This window comes from Lolium rigidum, chromosome 3 (genome assembly GCF_022539505.1).
Source record: "Lolium rigidum isolate FL_2022 chromosome 3, APGP_CSIRO_Lrig_0.1, whole genome shotgun sequence".
NCBI lineage: Eukaryota > Viridiplantae > Streptophyta > Magnoliopsida > Poales > Poaceae > Lolium > Lolium rigidum.
This window is the reverse complement of record NC_061510.1, coordinates 22951819-22979802: the sequence shown is the minus strand read 5'-3', so window position 1 is coordinate 22979802 and position 27984 is coordinate 22951819. Positions and strand designations below refer to the sequence as shown.

The 27984-nt window shown below is 46.7% G+C and overlaps 1 protein-coding gene across 1 annotated transcript; it reads left to right on the top strand.

Annotated features, from left to right (window-relative positions):
• The first annotated feature begins 23841 nt into the window (after window positions 1-23841).
• Window positions 23842-24615, top strand: LOC124694500 (transcription repressor OFP8-like). The gene has a single exon (XM_047227488.1). It carries the CDS (start codon window positions 23842-23844, stop codon window positions 24613-24615), a length of 774 nt encoding a protein of 257 aa, XP_047083444.1.
• The last annotated feature ends 3369 nt before the right edge of the window (window positions 24616-27984 follow it).

Here is a 27984-nt window from a genome sequence, read left to right as displayed (position 1 = left end):
AGGGATGGCGTAAACGAGGCCAAGTATGATGCACAATGTTTTTTCTTTGATCAACGGATGAGTAGTCGCCTAGGAACTTGTATCTTTCGTGCAACCTTGTAAGGAGCGGGACTCGCAAATGATTTTTTCTCTTCCATCGGATGTCCGTTTCGTTAAGATTGACGACGTCTCGGAGAATTGCTTCTAGTTGGTTATCGTACCCCCTCGCGACGTCCTTAGGATCTGTCAACGTCGGCAAACCACTTTTGAGGTCCACCGCTAAGACTGTGTCTCTGCAAGTGGGGACCGTGTTTGGGCGCATTTGCTTCCGCGGACGCTTGGCGCCACTTGTCCTGTTGAAACTACCCCCGGCGGCGCCACTAGTCCCTGCGCCACTAGCCCCAGCGACGCCACTTGTCTCGACGCCAGTACCCCCGGCAGCGTCACTTGTTTCTTCGCCCCCAATGACATCCTCCAACTCATGGTTGTTTGTAGCTAGTGGATTATCTTGCTGAGGCTACGCCGATGACTTCAAGAAATAGTGATGGTAGTGAAAGTCCAAGTCTTGATGAGTAGACCCGGCGCCGACGTCGTCATTGGGGTGTCCAGAATACGACGTGGTGGCTAGCACTAATCAAAGATGAAAGCTATTGGCAAACCTAACAGTGAAGGAAAAATCTGCATGACCTTTGCTCAAAAATAAAGGTCATGTGAAGTGCTAGATTTGTCGCAACGAACGTGAATCAACGTCCTGACAACTTAATAGCAACTCAATCCTTGTAAATGTACATAATTGCAAACATATATAGAAGCTTCAACAACTTCATTATGGCAACATCAGCAACACCATAACCATAACCATAACCATTACCATTACCATTACCATGACCAAATCATGGCAACAACATCAGCAGCATAACCAACATCATCAGCCAATTCATTTCCATTTTCATTTTCATAGCACCATAACCAACATCAGCAACATCATTTTCATACCACCATAACCAACATCAACACCACCATAGCAAATTCACTAGCTCATTACCAAAATTTTATTATTTATTGTTGGTGCTCATTTCAGAGAGCATTTTGACTAAAAAAATCTAGGCATCAGGAGCATATTCTATAAACATTTTCAGAGAGCTAAAAAACATTTATTTCCAAAGAGAAATTTCATTTTTAGGAACCATGAATATTTAGGAACCATTTATTTTAAGAGAGCTAAAAAAACATTGAACCAGGAACGAGGACTACAAATTTCATTTTCATTTCAGAGAGCAATTTGAGATGGCATTTTCATTTTATTTCTGGAGAGCATTTCATTTTTATTTCCAGAGAGTATTTCATTTTAAGTACCAATATACAAATTCAGAGAGCATTTTCATTTTCATTTTTATTTTCAAAGACCATTTCATTTTTAATTACAAGTATACAAATTCAGAGAGCATCTTAATTTTATATTCATTTTTATTTTCAGACAGACTTTAAAGTAGCGGTATACAAATTGAGAGAGCATTTTCATTTTTATTCTAGTTGCAACATTACAGAGAGCATTTCCTTTTTATTTCCAAAGAGTGTTTTATTTTCATTTTTATTTCCAAAGAGCATTTCATTTTTAAGTACCAGTATCTAAATTCAGAGAGCATTTGTGATATTTCAATTTTTAAGCTAAATGTCATTTAACAGTACTTGTCTCTACCCAATAGTACTTGTCTCTTGAATTGCAACAGTACCAGCTGAATTTCACTGCCCAACAGTACATAAGTTGTATACTTGTCTCTGAATTTTACTAGCATAGAGTTTTAAGAATTTTTGACATTTTCATCAAGAGTTTTACAAATTGAAATCCTATGAATCCTAGCCTGAACCCTAGCACAACAGAGGATAGGGGAGGGGAGAGGGAAAGGGAGAGGGAGAGGGAAGGGGAGATGGGTCCTCACCGAGGGAGATGGTGGCGCACGGCTCGTACTTCTCCAACGGCGGCGCCAACGTCCCCTACTCCTCCTCTCTGCGGCAGAGAAATCGACACACGGTCCTGCTCCGGGGGCTCCGCAGTGATGGACGGCGGCGTACGGGGGCTGGTGGCGGGGGTGGTGGTGGATGATGGGGGTGGCAGCGGACGGAGGGGGATGGCAGACGCGGCGCTCGAGCGGGGTATTTGGGGCGTGGGGGTGCAGGGGAAGAGAAAGGAATTTAGGGTGGTGCGGGGAGAAGAGAAGGGTTAAACCGCTAAGTCCCTGGTATAGCCTTTCAGGTTCACCCCCAGCGCACCATACTATGTGTGCTAAGGGGATAAACTACCCGGCGCACATATAGCCTTAGATGCCGGTGGTAAACCTGGACGGCTATACCTAGGACTTATTCTTTTCTGTTTTTGTTTCTGTTTTTTTTCTTTCATTTTCAGTTCTTTTTATTTTATATTTATTTTTCTTTTATTCATTTTCTTTTATCCTTCCAAGGTAAAATATGAGTTATATATTTCAAAAATATAACATTAGAAAATTTAGATGTTATACATTTCAAATAAAGTTTGTTAGTCTTGTGCGTATTTCGGTCTAGGTCCTCAACTTGACATTCATAATATGACTTATATATTACAAAAAATGTAACATTAGATATGTCATACATTGCAAATAAAATTTTACATCATCGGGAAGAGTGTTTCACTTTCTTCTTCCTTTTTTTGCTTAGATGTCATACATTTCAAATAAAGTTTGTTAGTCTTGTGCGTATTTCGGTCTAGGTCCTCAACTTGACATTCATAATATGACTTATATATTACAAAAAATGTAACATTAGAAACTTTATATGTCATACATTGCAAATAAAATTTTACATCATCGGGGAAGAGTGTTCACTTTCTTCTTCCTTTTTTTGCTCTCCGTTGAATAATTTACCCCCATGTCGTGACTTCTTCTTTCGAAGGGTCGACATGACCTAGGTTGCGTGGTTCTGCTTCTTCTTGTGGTGTATGTTGCGTCATCATCATCGTATTCTTCCATCATTGGGTATCTGACCTGGCCGTCAAAGTCTTCCATGTTGGCGACTCTAGTCATTCCGACGATGGTCCTCTTGCCTCTCCTCGCGACAACACGGCTAGGCCTGGATTGGTCGGTTATGAAGAAGCATTGGTCCACGTGTTTAACCAATACCCATGGATCATTTTGCACGGTGTCGTTCGTGGACTTTGATTTGTTGGCTTCGGGTAAAACATAGTGGTGAAATACCGGTCTTATTTTGTGACACTCTTATCCCTTTTGGCAATGAACATTGACACCTTCTCCCCAGCACCTTCTCCCCAGCGTAGCTGAGCTCCCAGATTTTCTCGATCCTTCCGTAGTATCTAGTCTTTACATCATCCATATAGGATTCCATCTTTACCGCCGAGTTCTGGTAATCGTTGTTCTTGTCTTCTTCCTTCGTGTAGAATGTGAACCCGTTGATACCGTACGCTTGGTAAGTCATGATGTTGGGCGCGGTGCCATGTGACAAGACCAATACTAGTTTATCTTCGTCACAAGTCATTGGTGGGGAATTACCATCAATGTGGCCTTTGAACCAGCGCAAGAAAGAGGAGTTGTGCTCTCTGAATATTTCTACTCCCGTCATCGGCTAGCCACTATTCGCTAACCTGGTTTTGTGCTCTCTAAACCAATGATCGATCGAGTCAATGTGTTGTAATGCTACTAAGTTGGCCCTATCAAAGTTGGAAGTCCGACAAAACATGTGCACGTGCAACTCCCTCCTTCCATTTTTGTGGCCTACTATGACGCCCCGGAACCGGTACCCTGAGGATTCCAGCGATCCCGCCGAAATCCGCACGATATCGATTCTGAGATGCCCTCCGAAACGACGTGCGCGAAGAATCACACACGTGATGCCAGAGGAATTAACACGAGCGGTAACATTACAACATGATTACAATAGAGCCCACAAGAAACAGATATATTACAACAACGACTTCAATGAGTCGAGATACAAATATACAAGATCCGAATCATACAGAAATGTTGAATGCGTCCGGGTATGGACAATATACAAATTGGACTAAGAGTCCTGAAGATAATCAGTGGCGTCCATAACCCTTCCTAGGCCAAGCCAGAAGGGTAACCTTGCTAACATCGTCATCTCGTACCTGTCGAAGTCGGGCCATCGGTTGCCGACAAAAGGGGGAGGAGACAAAAAGAAGAAAGGCGAGGGTAAGTACCATGGCACGTACTTGCGAGACAAGACCAGCTGTGCTCACTGGTGGGTGGTATGAACATCGTCCGGCTACATGGTGGAGTTTAGCGGCAGCAAAGCAACTAACCAATAGACACACACTATAACACTCGTCTATTTAGAGGAGATAAGAGAGCGCATAAAATAACAGTTATATACTCTGAAATCATAACCCATCTGATGGATTCCCCCTTTACTAGGAAGAAGTACTAACAAGAGCACTCACACGGTTGACAAATTTTATTAGGTATCACTTATAGTGATGCTAATTTACTACGCAAGTTATTAACAAATTATTAGCAGCCATCATAAAGGTGTAAGTTGTTCTATAATCAAGCCATATAATTCCAAGTCGTCCATAACCGCGGACACGGCTTATCGATAAGATGTACACCCTGCAGGGGTTGCCCAAATGTAACCATACGCATGCCCGACCCGCTTACGACAGGCGATGTCTCACAACAAGACCATTCTCAGTTCAACAAGAAAGTCTACGGGGGCCACCCGACTAAGCTACCCGTATCGAAGTTCGGCCGTACTCCGAAGCAGACTCAGCGTTTGCGTTAATGGCTAGGCGTGCGAACCACACGCTTCGCTAAACGTTCTGCGGGGTACAATACATAATATAAACACTCAAAGGCAACATAATATAAACACCTGAAGGCAACAATAAGTAAAGCATGGTATAGGCAAATAAAAACAAGGTTGTGGCCCCCTTTTCAACTATCTTGAGAAAAGCTAAAGGGTGAGGGGGTCCTGATAAACATCCCCACGTACGTGTAGAGCGCTCAATCTCGGGACAGATAACAAGAACTCGGGTCCTAGGCGACATTAGCGAGACAAAGATCTGATGCTTTCGCAAAGGGACTCACATATGCCACTACTTACAATTTTAGTTGTTAACAATAAAGTAAAGTGTGATTATCTCCAACAACTGATATATAGCATGTGATAACCTCCCAACAACCCAACAAATATAGAGATAACATCAGATCCCTAAATATGCGCTACGAGTCGCAAGGCTCAACCAACAAACAATGGCGATAGGTGGTGGATATTTAACACGGTTCATATGGATAACAATGTAATAGGAGTCGTGACTCGAAGAATCGCAACATAAGATAGCATGAGATCAACAAGCAAGAAACTGTAAAATGGGTGAAGAGGTGGGCTCGCCTGTGAAAAGCTGAAGAAGAACTTGTCGGAGAACTCGTCGTATCTCACATCATCACTTCGTGGTCCTATCCGGAAAGAAGCAAATACTGGAACAAACACAACGGATGCAATTCTTAAAACTACGAATAAAGAAGATCCAGCATGATCAAATGCATGCATGCCATGGCAGATATGATAAGATGCACTTATCCGGATGAAGCGCAGTCCGTACCCCGGACAACCAGTTTAGGTTAGAGTTCCAGTTTCTACCGACAAAGTTAAAGGGTTGGTTAACATGGCAAGCATGGCAGGGTGTGCTACTTCCAATTTAAACGGAGCGGGGAAACCAAGTCAGTGTTCCGAGATACTCTGGGGGATGCAATTATGGTGAAACATACACGAACTACATGGTACGACAAGATGCGAGATGCAAACAGATGAATGGATGGCATAATCATGTTCAACACATTTTTTTGATCAATTTTCATACATAACTTATTTTGTTTCGAGTTAGCATTTGAAAGATATGAATTATACAAGTTATAACACATTTTCTGAAAATTCTAGAAAACAGAGAGAAAGGGAAAACTTTTCTCACCCAGGAGGGGCTAGCCTGAGCGGCTGACTCGCGGGGCAAGGCGGTGCTGAGATGTCGCTGATGAGGCAGGGGCTCCGGATTGGTTCTCCAGAGATGCAGGGGGCTGATCGCAAGATTCCCTGCATATGAGAACCACGGGTTGAGCTAGAAAGGTTCCACGGGCCTTTGCATAAACAGACGAGATCCAGATCTGTGTGGATTTTTCTCACCGAGAGGGAAGTCAGCCGGAGAGTGTAATAACCCAGAACATAGGAACAACGAAGGGTAGATTTAGAAATGGGATGTGCATTTCATCGCAAAACGGGGGAAATTTTCGCGCCTTATTGCAACTAAACCTAAGAGGGATCGAGGTTCTCTCTCATTTTGCACTTAGGGTTAGGCAATGTGAGTTAGGGAAATTTCGACATGATCTCTTTTGTATCTTGTTGATTTGGGGAATTGATTTCATTTGACAAGTGTTAATACATTTAACAATAATTGAACAATATAAAAGTATAATTCATAATTTAAAACACAACTTATGAACAACTTTGAAGTTCAAATTGAATATTAAATACAATCTTTAATTCAGAATTTAAACATTACATAAATCCAAAAGCTCATAAACAAAAACTTGGGCTTTATTGATATCAACACAGATTACAAAGTCTTTACAATATTCTTGATACAAGAATTGATAAATAAGAAACAGAAATAAAAATGAAGATTACAATTTGATTCCTAAACTAAAACCTAGACTATATAACTTGAAGTATATCTTCTGGTCATGTACATTTTCAAAACCTGCAAGAAAAAGAACCAACACTAGCCAGAACATAAGTGTTAACACAATATTCAGTTTGGACAGTTAGTAAACAACACAATATTCAGTTTGGACAGAACCAAGTGACATGCACACTTGTGCTTGTCCAAAACCAGGACGAGCACAAGATAAGGGCAGCGAGCAGACCAAACCCGAGCACACACCAGGGGCTCAAGTTTCAAGCATATGAGAGCACACGACTCAAGTGTGTCGGGCAGCAACAGCAAGGCCATGCATCAGCTTAGTCACTAAAGCAGCCAGGCTTGTGTGTCAATGCAAGGATAGAAGCAGGGCTCATATAAAAGCAACACAAACCCTAGAAATTGTAGCAGCCGACCAGATAAGGAATTCACCAGGTAAGGGTGAAGCTAGAACACAGAGTTCATCCTGTTCTTGAGCAAGAACAGAACAAAACCACACAACCACTTAAACCACCAGAAATCATGGTGACCTAGAAGATCATCCAAGATCTGGAGGTGAAGGGCTGTGAACAAACCACAAGTCTGCATCAACACAAAATCTCATACTAGGAGCTGGAACAAGGTATACCAAGTTCCTGGAGCAGATCCAATGGATCTAATCCATCATATGCATAAGCATGGGATGAGCAGATGCTCATATGGGTAGATCATCACCTGGTTTTCACCAAGGATTACTGCTGATCAAAAGCTACTAAGACAGAAACCATCCAGATACAAATCATGTGCACAGAAGCTAGAAAGCATGCACAGATGCACACTAGCAAGATCACATGCACAGATAGCACCAGTAGATAGCATAGATTAGCAGCTAAGACTACACAGAAGATCCTAAGCAAGCAACCATCAGAAACCCTAGATTTCTTCACAGGCAAGCATATTGGCATTCATACTTACTATGATCCCCTAATATGCAAGCAAAGTTGAGTAGCCAACAAGATCCAACCAACTAGGTGAGCAACCAGTCAGTAGCAAGGCTACTGAGGTCACATCACACTTAGCACCAAATAAGAGCAAGACAAATAGATCACATCACTATCCAGAAATGGATTCAGAGTTTAATTGCTTGTAAAAGAATCATGAACAGCAAACTCATATACAAGCAAGACATTTAAATCATCAATGCCTAAGCAGTTCATCATAATCAAGTAATCCAAGCATGAATTTATTACAGATCCATGCTAAGCATGACAGTAGCATACTGTTAAGCAATACAATTTCATTCATGGCCACTAGAGCAAGTCTAGATAGCTAAAAGTAAGCAACAGCACAAGTAAGCAACAGTACAGTGATGCTTGAGCATCAGCATCACCAGACAAGTGAATCATTTAACCACAGTATTAGCCAGTAAGCCATCACTGACAATCAATTGATCAAATGGATCAATTATAGCAAGCCAGCTACACAGGAAAGTTAGCCAACAGGCAAGGAATGATCCAATGGATCATTAGCTTGCAAAGTAAGTACTGAATCATATCACAGGCACCACTGGCACACACACAAGTGTCACAGATGCATCACAAGTACACCTAGACAAGCAAGCATGATAATCCAGTAAGCATAAGCAAGTCGTAACCAAGCATAGCATGGCATAGATAGCTTTTGAGCAAGCACAGTAGAGCATGGCAAGTACAGAGCATGCTAGGAGCAGCAGAGAAGTAAGCACCGCATAGATAGCAAGCAATTCGACATGTGCCAGTATCAGTAACTGGTAATCTAACCATGAGCGTGCAGTAAACCGAAGCACAGGCAGATTGCACAGCAATAGCATGGCTCTAGATGGTCACAAGACCACCAGAGAGCAACAGATCATGAGGAGGAAGAAGAACAGTGGCAAGGGAGGCGCACAGAAGAGAAGGAGGAGGAGCAGAGGACCTTACCCGCGCCTGGAGGCAGAAGCTATGGCATGGCGAGGCAGTGCCCGCGCGGCCATAGCAGCTGCAAAGCCGGGAAGTCGCCGGCGTTACGCCGACGAACACCACCACAGCGAGCACGAAGCATGGAGACGACGGCACAGGCGCTGCAAGCAGCACCCGCGCCAGGTCGGTCTCGGAGGCGCACACGTCGACGGCGAAGGCGAGAGCTCGTCGGAGACCACCAGATCGCCCATGGCGATTCTCCACGAGATCCAGATGGAGGCGATTCGCCAGGAGAGGACGAGAAGGGAAAAACGGCGCGGACAGATCGATAGATCTGCTCGCGGCGGTTCAGGAGCGGTAGGTGGCTACGGCGGAGGAGGCCGGCGATGGCCGGAGCAGGGCGGCGGCCATGGCGGCGACGCCATCGCCACGGGAGTCGCAGGAGCCTAGGGTTAGGGACGAAGAGAGTGAGAGGGCCGAGTGAGTGAGTGGGTGGGCCGTTCGGCGCCACCAAGCCACTATGGGGCAAGCCGTAATGGGCTGTCCCATGGGCTTTGAGTATTGGGTTGGGCCCAATAGGGGCCAGGGGGCATTTTTGTCTTTTAACAATTATTAAAAGACCAGAACTTTGCCAATTTTTAATAAATAAAATACAATTCTAAAAATCCATTAAAAAATTGGATTTATGAATGAAAAAAAAATAAATCTTAACAAAGATAAAATATGAAATAGAATTTATGAAACAAATTCAAAATTATGAATTTTAAGAATTTAAATAATAACTTGGAATTTAAAATTATTATTTCCTTGTATTTAAAATTCAAGGAAAAATATCAAATAAGTTCAAATACTTATTTTCAAACATTTCAAAATGAAATTCTAATATTCCAAGTCATTTCTATTGCAAAGGGTATTTTTTCCAAGAAAAAAATACTATATTCCTTTTTATTCCAAAAACTATAGAGATAACTTTATAATTTCAAATTATTTTTGGAATGACTAAGGAAATCACCAAGTAAATAGTTTTACTTTGAATTGTTGTACCTTGTGTGAATTAAAATGGTTTATACTTTTAAATCAATTGTAAATTACCGTCAAAGACATAAATCTTAATACAACTCTAAATTGTAATAACTTCACGGGGAAAGGGATTCAACATAAAATAATACATCCATGATTGCATTATTTGGATTTTATAACATTGTCCTTACCGGACAATGATGCTTCTTACAGAACCCGAGGTCCAGGTTCCATCAAGCGCATTGAACTGCACTATCTCGCGAGTCCACGAGCAAGTTCACCCTTGCTCATGTCAATTTGATTATTTTCTACTACTTTAATGCAAAGCTATATACTTATCATTCCTGCATCGCAAATGAAATGTTATTTTCCAACTATGAATATGACTATGTGGATGGCAATGGAACCATGGTATGTGTTGATATGGTGGAGGTTCCATTGCAATGGGTTATATCACCCTAGGATTAAATTACCAATGCCGTCCAGTGATTCTAGCGCCGTACAAACCGCGTTGACCATGAGATCTATAATGGCTCTGGGGAAGCCAGTCGTATCTTTTCCCTTATGCACGCCAACGGATTGGTAGAGCCGGCGGGGTGTTGGAGGCACTGCCGTAGGTTGGGATAGCCTTTTAAATCCCCATCCATTAGTGATGATGGCTCTACGATCTATGAAGGATTGTCCAAAGTACACCATGAGTAAAGCCGTATTATCGGGGAAGTCTACTGGAGGTGTGCGGGTGGACAAAAGGGTGGGTTTGCAGTCGCGGAGAAGGCGGTGTGGGCTTGGATCTTTATACCTGGCCTCACACCAAAGGAAGTGTGAACGGGGGCAAGTCCCTGCGGATGGCAAAAAGGGTGAGATCTCTTGTGGGAAAAGTAACGCACCTCTGCAGAGTGTATCAAATTGTGGCTGTCACTCCTTGTTCCGGGAAGGAACCGCGAACGCGGCGAGAAAGGAACTCCACGAAGTTCTAGTCAACTCGTGAAGACTGACGGGCATAGTTTTCATAATAAAAGCAACCTTTTGAAGAAATGATTGCAAAACATGCATTGACCGGCGATTTCCTGATCAATGGTCGTAGCTAGTGCATCAAACACCTTTTATTCTTTTAGAACTTGCTGAGTACCTCTGTACTCACTTTCTTTCGACACCCTTGCTAGACTGTGATCCGGAAGTGGAGGCTATCAACGATGGAGCACCAGAAGGAAGCTACGAGCTGGTCTACGAAGAACCTGATCTTACCGGCGGAGTGGAAGGCGTAGACTATGGGATAGTCTACGGACCAGATGACACGGAGGTGGAGGAGTAGTGACATACCCTAGTATCATAGAGCCGAGCAACGTAGAACTTACCTAAATAAGTTGTTGAGCTCTCTTTTATATTGTTATGAGTTGTAATCGTACTTATGTAGTATCTTAGGGTGTTCTCACAGGACCTGTGAGAATACCAACTTGTTAAGACAATGTTTGTAATAAAGTATGGAGTGTTATGACCTGCACTGTTTCTGTTGTACCACTCTGAGGGATATGGCAATTTGTGAAGAAGTCCCTTCGCAAAGATCATATCAACGACTTGTATACTACAACATGCAGTGGTATGCTGGGTCACCGCAGAGAGGCTGGCGGGTGGGGCCGGAAGGTGACGTGGCCACCACCGTGGTGAAGCTTGCGCGCTATGCACACCAGGTGCTCGACAGGGTGACGTCGTGCACGTTCCAGGGAGGTGGTCACCGCGGCAGCGAGGAAGAGAGTGGGGAAGGCAGGGGGTCCCGAAAAAGCGCGGTGGCTCTCCAGGTGCGCCTTGATGCGCTGATCCAGAATAGGGTGGTGCCGCCCACTGGAGGTCGCCGGAGCGTTGTCGGTGGTGAGGTGCTGCGGCGGAAGAGCTCGGTCAACACGGGAGAGAGCGAAGCAGGGAACGAGGAGGGGGAAGGAGATGTTCAGGATGTGCGCCTTGTTACCAGGAAACTAGACGTGTTGTCGTTGGCGCCAGGGGAGGTCGACGTTCGCCGGAATCGAAGATGAACTGCCGGTGGCCGGGGATAGGGAAGTTGACCTTGTCGTCGATTGCGGAGGCCCCCGACTCGATTGACTGGACGAGGAGGACCACGACATCGGGGTGGTGCTAATGGTGTCCTTGGAACGGAGAGGGGTGGCCAAAATCAACGGAGTGCCGGTGAGGAGCTTGCGGGGCACTCGGTTGTTACAGAGAAAAAGAGGGGGGAAGAAATGGCGGCGACACGAGGGAGAAGGTGGGAGAGGCTAGGGTTTTCGGTGCGAGGGCGAGGCTAAAAGGGGGAGGCGGGAGCAGGTGGCACGGTGATGCGGTGGTTGTCGGGGGAGACAGCGATGGGAGGACCACGCTCTCCTCGTGTTCACTTTTGTAGAAGAAGACAAGAAGGGATATCGATTCGGTGTTGGGTCAGGAAATGTGGACCAGAAGGAGAAAGGGGAAAGAGGGTTGGGCCGCTGGGTGGCCTGGCCGGAGGGGGAGAGAGGGGGATAGGCCAGAGAGAGGGAGAGAAAGCCAGGGGGTTTAGGGTTTGCTGTTTTTGAAATTTTCCTTTTCTTTTCAAAATGTTTTGTAAACTTTTTAAATTAATTCGAATAATTTGAATTTTGAATGCAGAGATAGAGATAGGGAAAGAAAAATAGTTCCAATAACCAATTGGTTAGTTTCAAAGAGTTTGTTTTAGGGTTTTGTAAAATGAAAGGAGAGAGGGGGATTTATTAAAACCATATGAGAGAGAAAATAAGGAGTTAGGGTTTTATAAAATAATTTTATTTTGTTAAAACATGGATGTGATGCATGCATGATGTCATGATGATGCATAAAGTAAAACAACATGTAAAACTATTAGGGGGTCCAACCCTGGGCCGTTACACCTACTCCCTCGAACCTGCGGAGGTGCTTGTTTTTGGTCAAACCAACAGGGTCCTCGACATCTAGATAATTTGAGCAAAAAGAGATACACTCTTCGGTGAGCCAGCCCTGGACGATGCTTCCATCTAGATGCGACATGTTACGAACGTATCCTTTAATGACCCCATTCATTCGTTCAAATGTCATCATGTTGTGTAGGAATGTTGGGCCTAGATTGGTGATATCATCCACGATATGGATCAACAGATGGACCATCACGTCAAAGAATGCAGGCAAGAAGTACATCTCAAGCTTGGATAGGATCACCACGATCTCTTCCTGCAACCTTCCAAGTTTTTCCATGCTTATTGACTTCCGAGTGATGATGTTGCAGAAGTTATTGCGTTGCACAAACATGCTCATCCATTATACCTCAGATTGCAATAGGAAGAATCTGCGTCATCATTGCATGACAGTCATGATACGTCATGCCGTTGAAGTTTCGTTTCTTGGGTTCCATGTATCTTCTTATTAGCGCTGAGTAACCCAAGGGCACTCTGACTCCTAGAAGGCAATTGCAAAATTGATCGATCTCATCCCGACTGAGAGTGAAGCAGGAGGGGGAAGTAATAGTCTTGTTGCTTAACCCTTTTGCGCTTCTAAACGTCGTCTGTCTCCTCCTCTGGCTGGCCATCTTGGGTCAGCAGGATGTGAAGCTCTTCCCTGATGCCCAAAACTTCTAGGTCGTGTCTTGCTTCCGGGCCATCTTTAGTCTGGTCCGGCATGTTGAGAAGAGTGCCAAGTAATCTCTCGCACACGTTCTTTGTGATATGCATGACATCAAGGCAGTGAGGCGTATCGAAAATTTTCCTATACGGAAAGTCCCAAAACACGAACCTCCTTTTCCATACCCCCATGAGCGGTGTCGTTGCCTTTTTCTTCTTCTCTCCGGGCGGAGGGGGCTTTTGCATCTTTCCCAGCACAGGGCACTCTTTCCAATCTTTCAATAATGTGTCGATCTCTTCTCCGCTCTTCTTGTGTGGAGGTCCTCGGGGTTTATTTGTACCATCGAATAGATCTCCACGCTTTCTCCATGGGCCACTCTTGTGTAGCCACGTTTGATGCCCCATACAAACGGTTTTCGAAGAGTCGGGATCCTTACCAAGCTGCAAAAACACCGTCTCTTCCATGCACCTGACACATGCCTTTTGTCCATGGCACACCTAGCACAGAATATATCCGTATCCGAGGTAGTCCTGCACCATCGTGTTTAACGCGGCTCTCAAAGGGAAATATTCTTCTGCGACGGCATCCCATGTATCCACCCCTTCCTCCTCCCACAACATGCCAAGCTCCTCCTTCAATAGTTGGAGATACATATTGATATCATTTCTTGGTTGTGTCGACCCTTGAATTAGCATACTCATCTGTATTTACTTCATCTTCATGAACATCCAGGGGAAGGTTGTACATCCATACAAACTTGGTCTAGGTGTTATGTGTGTTCCTCTGGTTGCTGAACGGATTGAATCCGCCTGTGATGACACCCAACCTGATGTTCATGGGATCTGCCCCGAAACTTTCGTATTCAATGTCTAATGCTTTCCACTAGCTTGCATCCAATGGGTGTGTCAGTAGTGGGTGTTCAAACTGCTCTGGATCATTCAGCCCTACCACCTTTCTTTCAGCGTGCCAGCACATGAGCTTTACTTCCTTGCGGTCCGTGAAGAACTGTTGCAGCCGGGGGCGAGTGGGAAGTACCACATAACTTTCCGAGGAGCTTTTTCCTTCCCTTTCTTGTATCGATCAGCATCACACAACGGACATTTGGTCTTGCCCCCGTGCTCGTTACGATAAATGATGCAATCATTGATACAGACGTGGTATTTTTGGTGCGGTAAATTGAGAGGGCACGTGATTCTCTTGGCCTCGGCTAGACTACCAGGACACGTGTTCTCGATAGGAAGGCGACCTTTCCTGTATTCCAGAATGTCGTCGATGCTTGTGTCCATCCATCCGTGTTTGCCTTCATCTGGAGAACATCGAGCGCTACTGTCAAGCGGGACTTCTCCAACCCGTGACATGCATCGTAACACGGAGTATTCGAGTTTGTCTCCAGTTGCTCAAGCTTTGATTTCTGCCTGCATCAACGACTGAAGCTAGCGGCACCTCTTCATCGTCATCAATGTTATTGTCCGCGTCTTCAACATTTTGTTCATCATGATGCTGATTTGCATCATCGTGTGCGGAAACCTCTTCGTCGTCATTAATATCATGATGCCCTTGTTGCCGTCGCCCCATTTACCTCGATGTTGTCATCATCGTCACTCATCTATTGAGTGTGTCCCTGCATGAAAACACTCGAGAGCAGGTGCCCCTGCAATTTTCTTGAAAAGGGGTCAAGCCATTTAGTTTGCATCTTCGACACGAACACACTATCTCCGTGATGTAATTTTGATGCATGTCGCTGATCGTGTGTTTCAGATATCTCATCACGATGCTTTCCCTCATCTTGATGACCATTATCGCATGCACAACAAGATAATTTATTAGAACCATGCATCCGTCGGTTTTCACGAAAAGTTTTCGCATGACCTTTCTAGACATTAGGACCTGGGAGCGCTAGAAATTTGCCAAAACGAAAACTTAACGAATCAACATTTCGACAAAACATTGGCAACTCATTTTCATCTCATCAAATCATCCTGTCACAAACACAAACACAATGACACGCTTGCTTCAAAGTTCCAATATACTCCCTCCATTTCTTTCTATAGTGCCTATAGATTTTTGGCATTTGTTTCAGAATATAAGGTTGTAGATTAGCTTTTTTTCAATTACCCCCTCCCCGTTCAGCTCCCAAATCGTTCAGCTTCCAAAATTGTTATGGTAATTTAGAAAGATATGGATTTCCCAAATTTTACGTTGATCTCAAATCATTCAGCTAGGGGTCTTGTGTAAAAAATACTCTTGCGCTAATTTCCGTGCCAAAAAACAATAGGCACTATAGAATGGAACAGAGGGAGTATAACATAGGATATTTCATCCGCAATTTTTCCATTAATCACCTATTTGGTTGATATATAAGTAGACGAGATCGAGACATCACGCCGACCGAGAGGTATGAGTTCTTATTTTCTAGATCTAAATCTAGATCTAGATTGAGAGGTCCATGCGGGGTAGATCAATCTAGATCTAGATGGAGGATGTTTGATGCATGTAGGTTAGGAAGATTTGCTAAAAAAAATATCAACTTGTTTGGTCAAGTTAGCTAAATTAGGGGTAGGAACAGGCAAAAATGAGCTAGGTTCGGAGAAGGGTCGGGTTTGAGTGTGTGAGGAGTGAAGTGGTAGAGGAGTGAATGATAAGGAGGAAGCTCTTGTGTGTAATAGTGCTCCGATCCAGGTTACCGCCGATGCACCAACATGGGGGTGCGCCGGTGGTAATATGTGCATTCGGCTATATGTAGCTCGGGCCTGGTCCACGAACTACCACTGGCACACTGGGCCTAGCGTGCGCTGCTAATAGGAAAATATCATCGACGCACGCCCGGGACGGTGCATGTTGGAGATATGCCCGAGAGGCAATAATAAAATAGTTATTGTTATATCTTAGTGTTCATGATAAATGTTTACACTCCATGCTATAATTGTATTAACCGGAAACATTGATACATGTGTGTTGTGTAAACAACCAGAGTCCCTAGTAAGCCTCTCATTTAACTAGCTTGTTGATTAATAGATGATCATGGTTTCCTGATCATGAACATTGGATGTTATTAATAACAAGGTTATGTCATTGGATGAATGATATAATGGACACACACCCAATTAAGCGTAGCATAAGATCACGTCATTAAGTTCAATTTTCTATTAGCTTTCGATACATAGTTACCTAGTCCTTCGACCATGAGATCATGTAAATCACTTATATCGGAAGGGTACTTTGATTACATCAAACTCCACTGCGTAAATGGGTGGTTATAAAGATGGGGTTAAGTATTCAGAAAGTATGAGTTGAGGCATATGGATCAAGAGTGGGATTTGTCCATCCCGATAACGGATAGATATACTATGGGCCCTCTCGGTGGAATGTCGTCTGATTAGCTTGCAAGCATGTGAATAGTTCACAAGAGATGATATACCACGGTACGAGTAAAGAGTACTTGTCGGTGACGAGGTTGAACAAGGTATGGAGATACCGATGATCAAACCTCGGACAAGTAAAATATCGCGTGACAAAGGGAATCGGTATCGTATGTAAATGGTTCAATCGATTACTAAGTTATCGTCGAATGTGTGGGAGCCATTATGGATCTCCAGATCCCGCTATTGGTTATTGGTCGGAGAGGAGTCTCAACCATGTCTACATAGTTCATGAACCGTAGGGTGACACACTTAAAGTTTGATGTCGTTTTAAGTAGATATGGAATATGGAATGGAGTTCGAATTTTGTTCGGAGTCTCAGATGGGATCCAGGACATCGCGAGGAGGTCCGGAATGGTCCGGAGAATAAGATTCATATATAGGAAGTCACTTTCCAAGTTTCGAAATGATCCGGTGCATTTATGGAAGGCGCTAGAATGTTCTAGAACTTTCCGAAAGAAATCACAATGGAAGGTGGAGTCCAACCGGGACTCCACCAACCCTAACCAGCCAACCAAGTGGCAGGGTGGAGTCCATGGTGGACTCCACCTCCTTGGCCGGCCAACAAGGGGGGAAAGGGAGAGTCCCTATCCCTCTAGGTTTCGTCCATATGTAAGTTTTTTAATTGGGGTCTTATTCGAACACTTTGGGCAAACCCTAGGGATTCCACCTATATAAAGAGGAGGAGAGGGCGGGGGCAGCCACTCTTGGCCGCACCACCAAAGGGCCTCCTGGCCGGCGCCCCAAAGCCCTCCCTCTCCCAAACCCTAGCCTCTCCCCTCCTCCATCTTCTCCCATGGTGCTTAGGCGAAGCCCTGCCGGAGATCTCCACCACCACCGTCACCATGTCGTCATGCTGGCGGGATTCCGAGGAGGATCTACTACATCCGCTGCCCACTGGAATGGGGAGAAGGACGTCGTCATCAACACCGTATGTGTGACCGAGTGCGGAGGTGCTGCCCGATTGTGGCACCGTCAAGATCTTCTACACGCTTTTGCAAGCGGCAAGTGATCGACTACATCAACAACGAGATCTAATCTCGTAGGCTTTGGAATCTTCGAGGGTTAGTCTCATGATCTTCATCTCGTTGCTACCATCTACTAGATTAGATCTTGGCTTGTTATTCGTTCTTGCAGTAGGAATTTTTTTGTTTTCTATGCTACGAATCCCATCAGTGCACCGGCGGTAGTTTGTGGACCAGACCTGGGCAGATGTAACCACGGCCACCCTTTATCGCCGGCGCACCATGGTGCCGATGCATCGACGGTAGCCCTTATTTCTCCGACGAGTTGGAGAGGGGCTGCGCTAGCGGTAGTTACACCGACGCTTGTCCACTCTAGTGCGCCGGTAGTAAGCCCTGAGGCTATAGGCGTTTTCCTAGTAGTGAAACATATCTAGTCATCCATATATCCAAACCGGGTTTCCGTATAGCTTAATAATTTGTTACCCATCATGCCTTTTGATTTTAAGGGGCACAGAGCGATCTCAATCACTGTTGTATTTGAGTTTGGGGGAGCGGCACTGAAGTAGAACTGTTTCTCCCAAAAATCCTACATGTCCCACTAATGGTAGGTGGGTACTTACAAAATTTCGTACAAATATGGATGTGTATATATTCAATTAGGATTTCAGTATGGCCTGATATTTTTTTATTGATCATCATGCCCTTAGTTTTTGTTGGGTACGGAGCGATCTCAACCGTTTTTGTGCTTGAGTTTCGAGGGGAGGCGTGTACCGAACGAGAAGTGTATTTTTCTCCAAATTATGTAGTTTCTAACACGATTTCTGTTTTATGCAACCCAATACTCATTGCCTTTTATCCATGATTTAAAAAGGCTGCGAATATAAGGGGTTTGCTAGAGATACTCTTAGGACTTAGGCTGAAGTAGGATCCTTCCCCCTCTGAATCGGAAAATAAAACAGTTAGATAGATTATATCAACAAGGCCACAATGGGCTCTCCCCACTTGGTGTGAACAAAACCTGAGCCAGACAAGTGACGAAAGTAGTATTGAACGGCTGGACTGTCCAGTAGCAGTCTCTTGGGCCGTAGACCGGCAAACCATAGCAGCCTCTTGGGCCGTAGCCCGGCAAATCAAAACAGGACGCCGCGTTATCTTTTGGAAAATCTATAATAACTAAATAGTTCATCCCCACTAACTATTTCTCTCAACATGCAGCCTATACACCTCAGCAGCATGCCACATCAGCAATTTTCATCATTTTTTTTAGTTTCCTTCCTTTGAGAAATCCCTATTCGGTCGGTTTCAACATTTACGTTCTAAGCAAAACATGCAGCCCATTATTACTTTAGCCCCTTTTATGGCCATCTGATGAAGGAACCGGACAACCACCGAGTGTTCCCCTATATGTTCCTCTCTCAGAAACGATTGCATCGGAAATTAATTGAGGTATACGAGAAGTTGTTCTTATATTATATGTGCTTTGAATTCTTCTTCAAAACGAAAATAAGAACTACTCCTCCAAGAAACGTCTGTGCCACAACTCTTCATCTACTCCATGCTTCGACGGTTCAACCCTATAAATTCAACACCCCAATTCTGTGCTTCTCCGCATTCAGCCAAGGAAACTGATTCATCCAGCTCCGCCACCACTCCTCGCTGTCCAGCAGTTTTAGCTGCCACGCATTTTGCATAAAATTCGGGGCTAAGAGAAGGCCATGCTTTTGATTGATTTCCCTTTCCATCCAACCTTCACCATGCCTGATCCAGACAAGCTCCGCTCGAGGCTCCTCCATCAACGGCTCGGCCACAGGTAGTAACTACCAAGCAGATACCAGATACCATATCGGTTCCTATCAGAATATATTCTTAAAAAACTATCTATCTGGATTTCAGTTTTACGTACTGTACGGGATGCAACTGAACTTCCAGATTCATGGAACTTGAGGTATGCACTAGCGAGGCAAATACATCTCTGCTTTGTTGGCGTTGGAATAGTGCTAAGGATTTTTTTGACTGAGCATAGTAAAATATTGTTTCACGAGACATGGATAAATTTGGCCGATATGCACATGTACTACTTCCAATGATTGTTTACCTCATTATATCCATTGACGTTGATTTTCGGTTCATCTTTGTCCGACATATACTTACAGGTGTCTCTAGAGAGCAAAGGTTCTTCCTGTATAGGGGATGCTTCTACTAAGCCTATCTCTTCTGTAAATGTTTTTAGGCAAGAAACAACACACCAAGGAGGCATCGTTATACGATTAATTCTTTGTAAATACTACCTCCAGTCCGTTTTAATCGACACAGGTGCAACATACTTCATGCTCGCTCTCTTCAGGACTCCGCATCAATTTAATCAGACTGGAGGGGGTATGCTAGAGATGAATTTATTTACTATTGGACATTCTATAATCGTTGGAAATATGTGCTAGAGATGGATTCTGTTACGATTGGTTATTGTATAATTTACGGCAATACAGAGCTTTGTACAATCGCTAGATGCTTTCAGATGACAGGAGTATATCTCACAAACTGTTGTTCGCATTACAACTTCCAATTTTCAGTCACTTCTTTTCAGTTGGTTGTGGGTTTCCATCTCTCTGTTCTATGTATGTACCTTAATTTTCTACAAACAGCTTATCAATCGATTTGTAGATTTTTTGTGAACATTTTGGCAACAAAAATGTAACTCCAGTAATTTGGTAACCATATTCTGTGAGCTCACATCTATCTGGTCTCTAAGAATATTGAGTCAAGGCATTTAAGTACTTACAATTTTTAATTTTATGAAAATTTACTGAGACAAGTGAGTCATTATTTATCTATTTCTGTCATTAAAAAAATGATGATTCATTTTCTATATACTGATGTTTAGTAAGAATTGATAAACATGTGTAAATTATGCACTTGGTTCAGTGATTTTCTACTTCTTTTATTGTGCAAACATCCTAAAAAAATGCCGCTGCAACGCGCGGGGTATCATCTAGTTTTCTAAGTAAGGACGCTTCCATCATTTGACAGCAGCTGTGGCCTCCTTCGATCTTGGTAGTTGGTAGAATCAGAGTGAGACACGAAGGCATGCAGAAACATCATTGGGACTTCCGAGTTCCAACTCACCTGAACTCCACTCCACTCCTTTGCACCGACCACCACTACTAGCCCACTGCTCTTGTTCCCAATCTTGCTCTCTCAGCTTTTTTTCACTCGCAAATTGTCAGGCAGGCAGAACACCATGCATGCTTCATCGACTCCCTGTTCTTAAGTCAAAAGGGAGGCTCACACAAAAGAAGCATACACTCGAATGAAGCAGCCATGCATGTTCTCGATATCGATCTCCCTCTTCTTTTACTCGCTAAAAGAAGTTGTCTGTTACACCTGCTGTCTGGCCTGCCGTCTCTCATGTGAGCAGCTCAACTCATCATGCCCGAGTGGAACCCATCGATACTTAATCAGCACTAACCACATGCTTTGCGTTCGTTTAATCTATACTGTATTAGATTGCAGGAGTAGTGCGATGCCAAAGTTTGGTAACCTCCATCTTGCTGAACACACACACATGATGGGCGACGACGGACGCTAGTTCGAGCGAGTGTGACATGAAACAGACAAACTGGCGTCCCGTTCCAGCACAGTGTTTCTTCCAAGGCATCTCACCTTAGTTTGAGGCAGCAGTAGGACCTCTGATCCAGAAATCAGATCGGTTACGCCCATCCAAATCCCCCGTCGCTTCGTCTCGACACCTTCCGTTGGCGTTTCCCTTGTCTGTTGTTCCGTTCTGTAGGGTGCAAGTAGCGCGGAACGCGAGCACGCCATTGCTGGCTTTGCAGTTTTCTCGACCGTAGCTGACGTCCGCTTTGGGGCTTCGCTTGCGTCGACCGGACAAACATACGGCACCTCGTGACGATGGACATCGCTGCAAGAAAACGCAAGTGCATACTCGCCGAAAATTAGCAGGGTTGTTGATCCCATCCGGAACGCGGAACAGATAGGTAATGCATGTCCTCTCAGCAACCGGTCACACTGTCCTGATTGAAACACTAATTTTTGTCGTCTCGGTTTGTGCTACAAAGGTGATCTCGGTTAGTGATAATTAATCGATTTACTGACACTGACCACCTAACAGACGATGGCGTGATACTAACTTTTGTTCCATCGAATCCAGTTACTTGGATTTATGTGTGTGTCTCTCTCTCTCTGAAGTCTGAACAGCCCACTGAACTGAAAGAAGTAAAGACTACTGCTGCTCTATACTGCCGCTCAGAGCATCTCCAGTCAGCGTCACAAGCGTCACGAAGAGATTTGGGGGCCGCCGATAAAACGTCCCGGTCGCGTGCCCCAAAGGCCGCTTCGGTCCGGACGTGCTCCAAATGTTGTCCGGCGTCCCTAGCCCATCCCCTGTGTATAGAGTCTCTACCGGGAGCGCGGACACGACTTTTACACTTACTTTTTGTTTGGAGGTCGCGTTTGGGGGACGTGGCTAGAAAAGGGACCTTCTCCAAACGAAAATTTTGTCCGGACGTCCCCCAAACGACTAATCCGGCGCTTTGCCCGGACATCGTTTGGAGGACGCGACTGGAGTTTCACTTGGCTTAATTAGAACGAGATACATGTTTAATTGCATACTCCTCGTGAGGATGGACGTCACTGCAAGGAAACGCAAGTGCTGTACTCGGCAGAAATTCAGCAGGTCGATCCCATCCGGAACTGATACGGTAATTCCCGTCAGTTCACCAACCCTGCCACCAGCACTCGGCTCAGGGGCGGGCCCACATTAATTCAAAGGTGTTCAGTTGAATACATAATATCCATGTTTGTTTCTTTGGGAAATTTTGAAGGAACGCAACGCGCGAGTGTTTTGCTTTCCTCCATACCGATCATCGTTGTAACTAATATTAAGGGAGAGTCGGCTCTCTGAAGCGCGGCAGGTGCCAAGCACTTGGGTTCTATCATGCTGTGAGAGTGATCGTTTTGTCTGTCCAAATTTGGCTCGGGTTTGTAATCAACTTTAAACTTCATGTTGATGAATAAATGGGCAAAACTTTTGCTCTCTCTCAATTTTTTTTTAAATAGTACTATGTCAATGTTCTGTGAGATGTTAAATAAAACAGACTAGCATATTATGACCGAAATATAAAGTAACTCACTAGTTTGTAAGACACAGTCGTATCAGTTGGTTGAGTGTTCAAATCCAAAAATTGTTGCTTTTAGTTATTTTTTCCAACATAATCTTTCCATGCATTTTTTTTATAGAAAGCTCATATAGTCTTTCTTCTACCCTTATGTTTTCACGCTAACTCTATTAGTTAAATTAGTTAAAAAATTATACAAAGCTAAATATTTAATACTCATATTGAAGTAAATTCATATGTTTCACACAAGTATGCTTGTGAGGGTTCCTCAAGCACACATGAGGTGACCATTAGTTCACACCAAGGTTTTGGGTACCAGTTTGAAAAGAAATCTCGGAGGGGGTTAGATTTCCGGTAACCACGGTTACCGGAGATAACCGGTCAAATACCGGACGAAATTCTCAAACAAAATTTTGATTTCAAACTTAAACAATATCTAATTTTTTTGTAAATAAGATTTAGATGAGAAGGAATTGAAAGATTCGGACAAATAAGTCAGGGCATGGGGTTGTAGTGTAGAGGAAACACACAGGGTTTATGATGGACTAACCAATCAGCCTAAATTCAAATCAAATTTAAATGAACTGAGATTTTTTTGACCGATAAATTTATTTACCTGAGGGGGCTGGGAAATCCTGTTACCGGCCGGTAACCGCGGTATTTCAACCGTTAACCAAATCCCTGGTTCACACTCTAATTCTTTATTAAAAAAATTGCATACAATAAATATTATAATATTTTTTTATCCATACACAAAATTCTGAGCCCGCCCCAGACTCGGCTGATGCACTGCTTCATCCGTTCCATTTCCTTCATTATTATTGCTACTCCTGGTGGCAATCGATTTACCACACGACTGACATAGACCACCTACCAGTCACTGGCCTGATACCACTAATTTCTGTTCCATCAAATCTAGCTGCTTGGAATTATCCTATGTGTGAGAGACTTGAGTGTGAGTGTGTCGGTGTGCAGTTCTGCACACGCCACTAAACTGGACGCAAAAGAAGAAACACTAACCTGCAGTTTCACCCGGCTCTTCTTAAGCCCAGGCTCTACTTTGTCCCTCCAAGTTAGCTATAGCTAGCCAGACACACACATTGTGCCCTGAACCCAAGTATGAAAGCGACGGCACGTCAAGGCGCTGCCGGCGCGGCCGGGGGTCTACCTCTACCGGCCGTGAAGACGAAGAAGAAGAGGAAGGACGGTGGCGGGTTCTTTTGGGGCTGCGGCGGCTCCAAGTCGGTGTGCGTCGCCGCCGGCAATCTCTCCTCGGCTGCCATGAAGCCGCTGACGAAGTCGTCGAAGCCAGCGTCCGAAGCAAAGACGACAACGGCCGTGGCGCCGGTCTCGTTTCAGGACGCCGAGGGCGCGCCGAGTGTGGACACGCTCCTGCGGCAGCTCCGCGAGCTGGAGCGTGGCGTCCGCGCGTTGGGCATCCGGGACCGGGAGGACAGCGCCTACCGCAGCTCGCAGGCGTGCCGGTGCAGCGGGAGGCTCCCGCCACCGCCGCGGCGGCGGCACCGGACCGGCACGAGCGAGGTGTTTGGAGGATCGGCCTATGCAGCAGCTGGACCTGGACGTGGGCGGCTGGAGGAGGAGAGCGTGGCGGTGGAGACGGAGACGGAGGACCCGCTGGGCGAGTTCCGGCGGTCGATGGCCGAGATGGTGGCGGAGAACGGGATCACGGGCGGCGCGGAGCTGCGGGAGCTGCTGCAGCGGTTCCTGTCGCTCAACTCGAAGCGCCACCACCACCTCATTCTCCTCGCCTTCGCCGACGTCTGGGAGGAGCTCTTCGCCGGGTCCCGGACCGGCGACGGCCGCCCACACGCTTCGTCGAAGCAGAAGCATCTGCCTTCCAGCAGTCGATCGGGCGAGCTGCTAGCTAGCTAACGTCCACGCAGCTGCACTGCCCCGAGCACGTACTTACTGACACGTTAACTACAGTGGGTAAACTACCACGACTGTTCCTCGGGAATTGTTGCCGTCCGGCCGATGCGATGGAAACATACGCCCGCGTCGTGTGGCATGGCACGGCGTGGTTTCCTGTGCCGTGACCAGACGAAACCTGTGGCTCTTGAACCTGACTAAAATCTCTGTAATGCATCGCCAGTTCGTCATACGTTTCCTGTGAAATGTTGAGTGGCATACAACAAGTAGCATTTCTCATGCGTTGTGCGCAATGTTGCTTCCTCCTGCATGCCGGCGATCGGCACGCCGGAGCAGCGAGAGATGGAGCTGATTCGCGATCACGGCATGACGCCGGCCGTGATCGGCGCAGGGCTGCTAGCTCGTCGGTAGGCAGCAAAGCGCACACGAGCCTACCAAACTTTCTGGTTTGGTCGCGGCCGGGATGGATGGTGATTTGCTGAGATCGGACTAACCTGGAACGAATTGATTGACTGACTGATTGATGTGAACTGCGTCGGTGCGACATCGATCGTGCCCATGCGTGCGAGCGTGCGGGGGAAGCCTCAAGCCTGCAAAAGGACTTGCTGCTTGGTGACCGGTGAGGCGTCGGATCGAGGCATATTGATCTGCCGGCGATCGCAAGGAACATCGATCCCGTGCGGTTGCTGTCGGGGTTCGTACCCATGCCTCTGTGTCTGCAGGCGCTGGGCACACAATACTTTTCTCCGGCCGGGCGCCATGTCAATGCCGCGACGTGCACCGGAGTACTGTCACTTGCATGACACCTGGACGAATGGTGGTCTAGATTAGCCTGCGGAAACTATGCAGGAGGAGCAATTATACAAAACCCTGGAGGCTGGAACTAGGTCAATTAGCATGTGATGCATGCGTCCAAGGATTGCTCCGGATGATCACATGATTGGAAGCTGGTAATGCTGGTTTGCGGCAGATTCATGTTTCCGGTAGGTGAGTATATCCATGCTTCCTGGCTTCTTCCTGCCTATGAAAAGGGAGCACGGGAGAATATACAAAACCATGAACATTGACACAAGATTGCCAACTTAGAGCATCTCCAGTCGCGTCCCCCAAACCGTCCCCCAAACCGCGCCGGATTGAGCGTTTGGGGGACGTGTTTTGTTCGTGCCGCCTTTGGGGGACGTCGCTCCCCAGCCGCGTCCCCCAAACGCCGCCCCCAAACATTTAAAATACTTTTTTTGATTTTTTTATTTTAATTTCCACAAACTAATACATAATTTGGAACGTGGTTTACACGAAAACACAGTTTGGAACGTGGTTTTCCACAAACTAATACATAGTTTGAACCGTCGTGGACACAAATATAAAATTTTGCAAAGAAACTAAACCTAACTAGGCCGTGCATCGAAGGTTTCCTGTGTTCGCTGCTAAGAAAGAACACTCGAGGACACACCCGATCACCTAAACTTGGAAAATCCAGCGGGAGGATGGTGCCCTTGTTGGTTCTACCGATGAGGCGAACGAGGCGAAACCTCCGTGCACGTGTTCGGCTGCGAAGAAAGAACACTCAGTCGTCCTCCTCGTCGGTGATGTCGCCCTGGTAGTCCCGGCGGCACCGCGTCTCATCGAAGACCTTGACGCTCATGTCCCTGTCGCCGAAGTAGGAGAACAGGAGGATGAAGCCGGCTTGGAGGCTGTGGCGCCGCACGAACTTCTCCCAGCCGATGTTGAGGTACATCTTGCTGCGCGCGTCGTAGATCACGTCGACGATCCACCGGTAGTAGCTGCACGCAGCCTCCGCGGATGCATCGTGCGCGGGCGATCGTCGCCGGCGACGTAGTCGGCGAAGGAGTCCGGCAGCCTCGCGGATGCCGCGCGGGTCGCCCTTGAGGACGAGGACGAACTCGAACAGCACGTCCGACTCCACGTCCATCTCCGACGATGATGAAGGCGGCGGCGTGGAAGGCGACGGCGAGCGTTGAGCTCTGTCGCGGCCACGACCACGACCACGGCCGCGAGGTCGGCCTCCGCCTCTACCGGACATAGCGTCGAGTCTTGTTGAGATGGTGGCGGCTAGGGTTTGGGAGAGAGGCGCTAGGGTTTGTGTGTGAGAGGGACGATGAGAGGCGGCCCTTTTATAGGCCGGAGGGAGGCGGGGAGCGGTGGCGCGCATTAACGCCGGCACGCGGAGCTAGGCGCGACGGGACGCGTCGGCTGCGGGAACCGCACCGTCGCTGCGTCGCCGCGGGAACCGCACCGCCAACAACTTCCGTCGCAAGGTAGGCGACGGTTGGGTTAAAAATTTATTGTGCCGCTAACGAGTCGGCCCCGCCACTCCCCGTCTCGCTTTCGTTGTGTCCGGCGTCCCCGGTGCGTCCCCTGTGGGACGGGGACGGGCTCGGGGCGCCGGACACCGTATGGGGGCGCGCCGGACAAAAATGGGCTTTGGGGGACGCGGTTGGAACGCATTTTCTGTCCGGCGCGCCCCACATCCCTTTGGGGACGCTTTGGGGGACGCGGCTGGAGATGCTCTTATGGAACGGTTGTTGGAGTCGCCCCGTGGCGACAGGGGCGACCCCTCCTCCTCCCCGACACAGCCCTCCTCCCCCCTCCCTCCCCCGCTGCCGCCACCGGGCAAAGCCCGGGCGGTGCCGGCGGCGGTGGCCGTTCTCTGCGTGCGCTGCTGCGGGTCTCAAGGGGTGGCCTGCACTGGCATAGGCGCTCCTCCCCCTCCGGCTGGCGTGGGGTGTGCCGGCGGAGCCCGACATGGTGGTGGCGCAGCACGGCGGCTCGGTCACCGGTGCTGGCGCGACCTTGAAGCTGAGGCGATCGTGGCCAGGGGTGGCGGCGGCGAGCCCAGATATGGGCCGGCAGGCCTAGGTCTAGGCCCCATCTGGACTCCTATGGGCTGGCGGGCCAGGTGCGACTGGAGCTGCTGGGTGCAGTATCCTCCTTGGCTAGCAGTGCTGGTGGCCGGCGCTGGGCTGCTTCGGTGACCGGTGTGGCCCGAAGCCATGTACTAGCTGCAGATGTCCATTGGCAGGGGCAGGGACATCTTGCATGGTTCTCTCGGGTTTGCTCCGCTTGAGAGAATCTGGGTTTGGTGGTTGTGTGGGTGGCGCTTCATCGGCGTGGCGGTGATTCTCGTCGCCACAAGTTGCTTGATTCCCCGGCCAGTCGTGACGCTCGTGGGGACGGCGCGTTCAAGAGTTGCGCATGGAGGACTGATTGGTCCGTGGGGTTTGGCCTGCAGGGACACTAGCGAGCGCGACGGTGTGTCCGCGAAAACACCGCAAGGCTATGGCCCTTGCCGGCCACGGCGACGTCTGTGGATGTCGTTCACCTTGTTGGAGGGTGGCCATGACACACGTCCTG

What these genes read in the sequence shown, in the direction of transcription:
- LOC124694500 (XM_047227488.1), top strand. Translation starts at nt 23,842, where the DNA reads ATGAAAGCGACGGCACGTCAAGGCGCTGCCGGCGCGGCCGGGGGTCTA.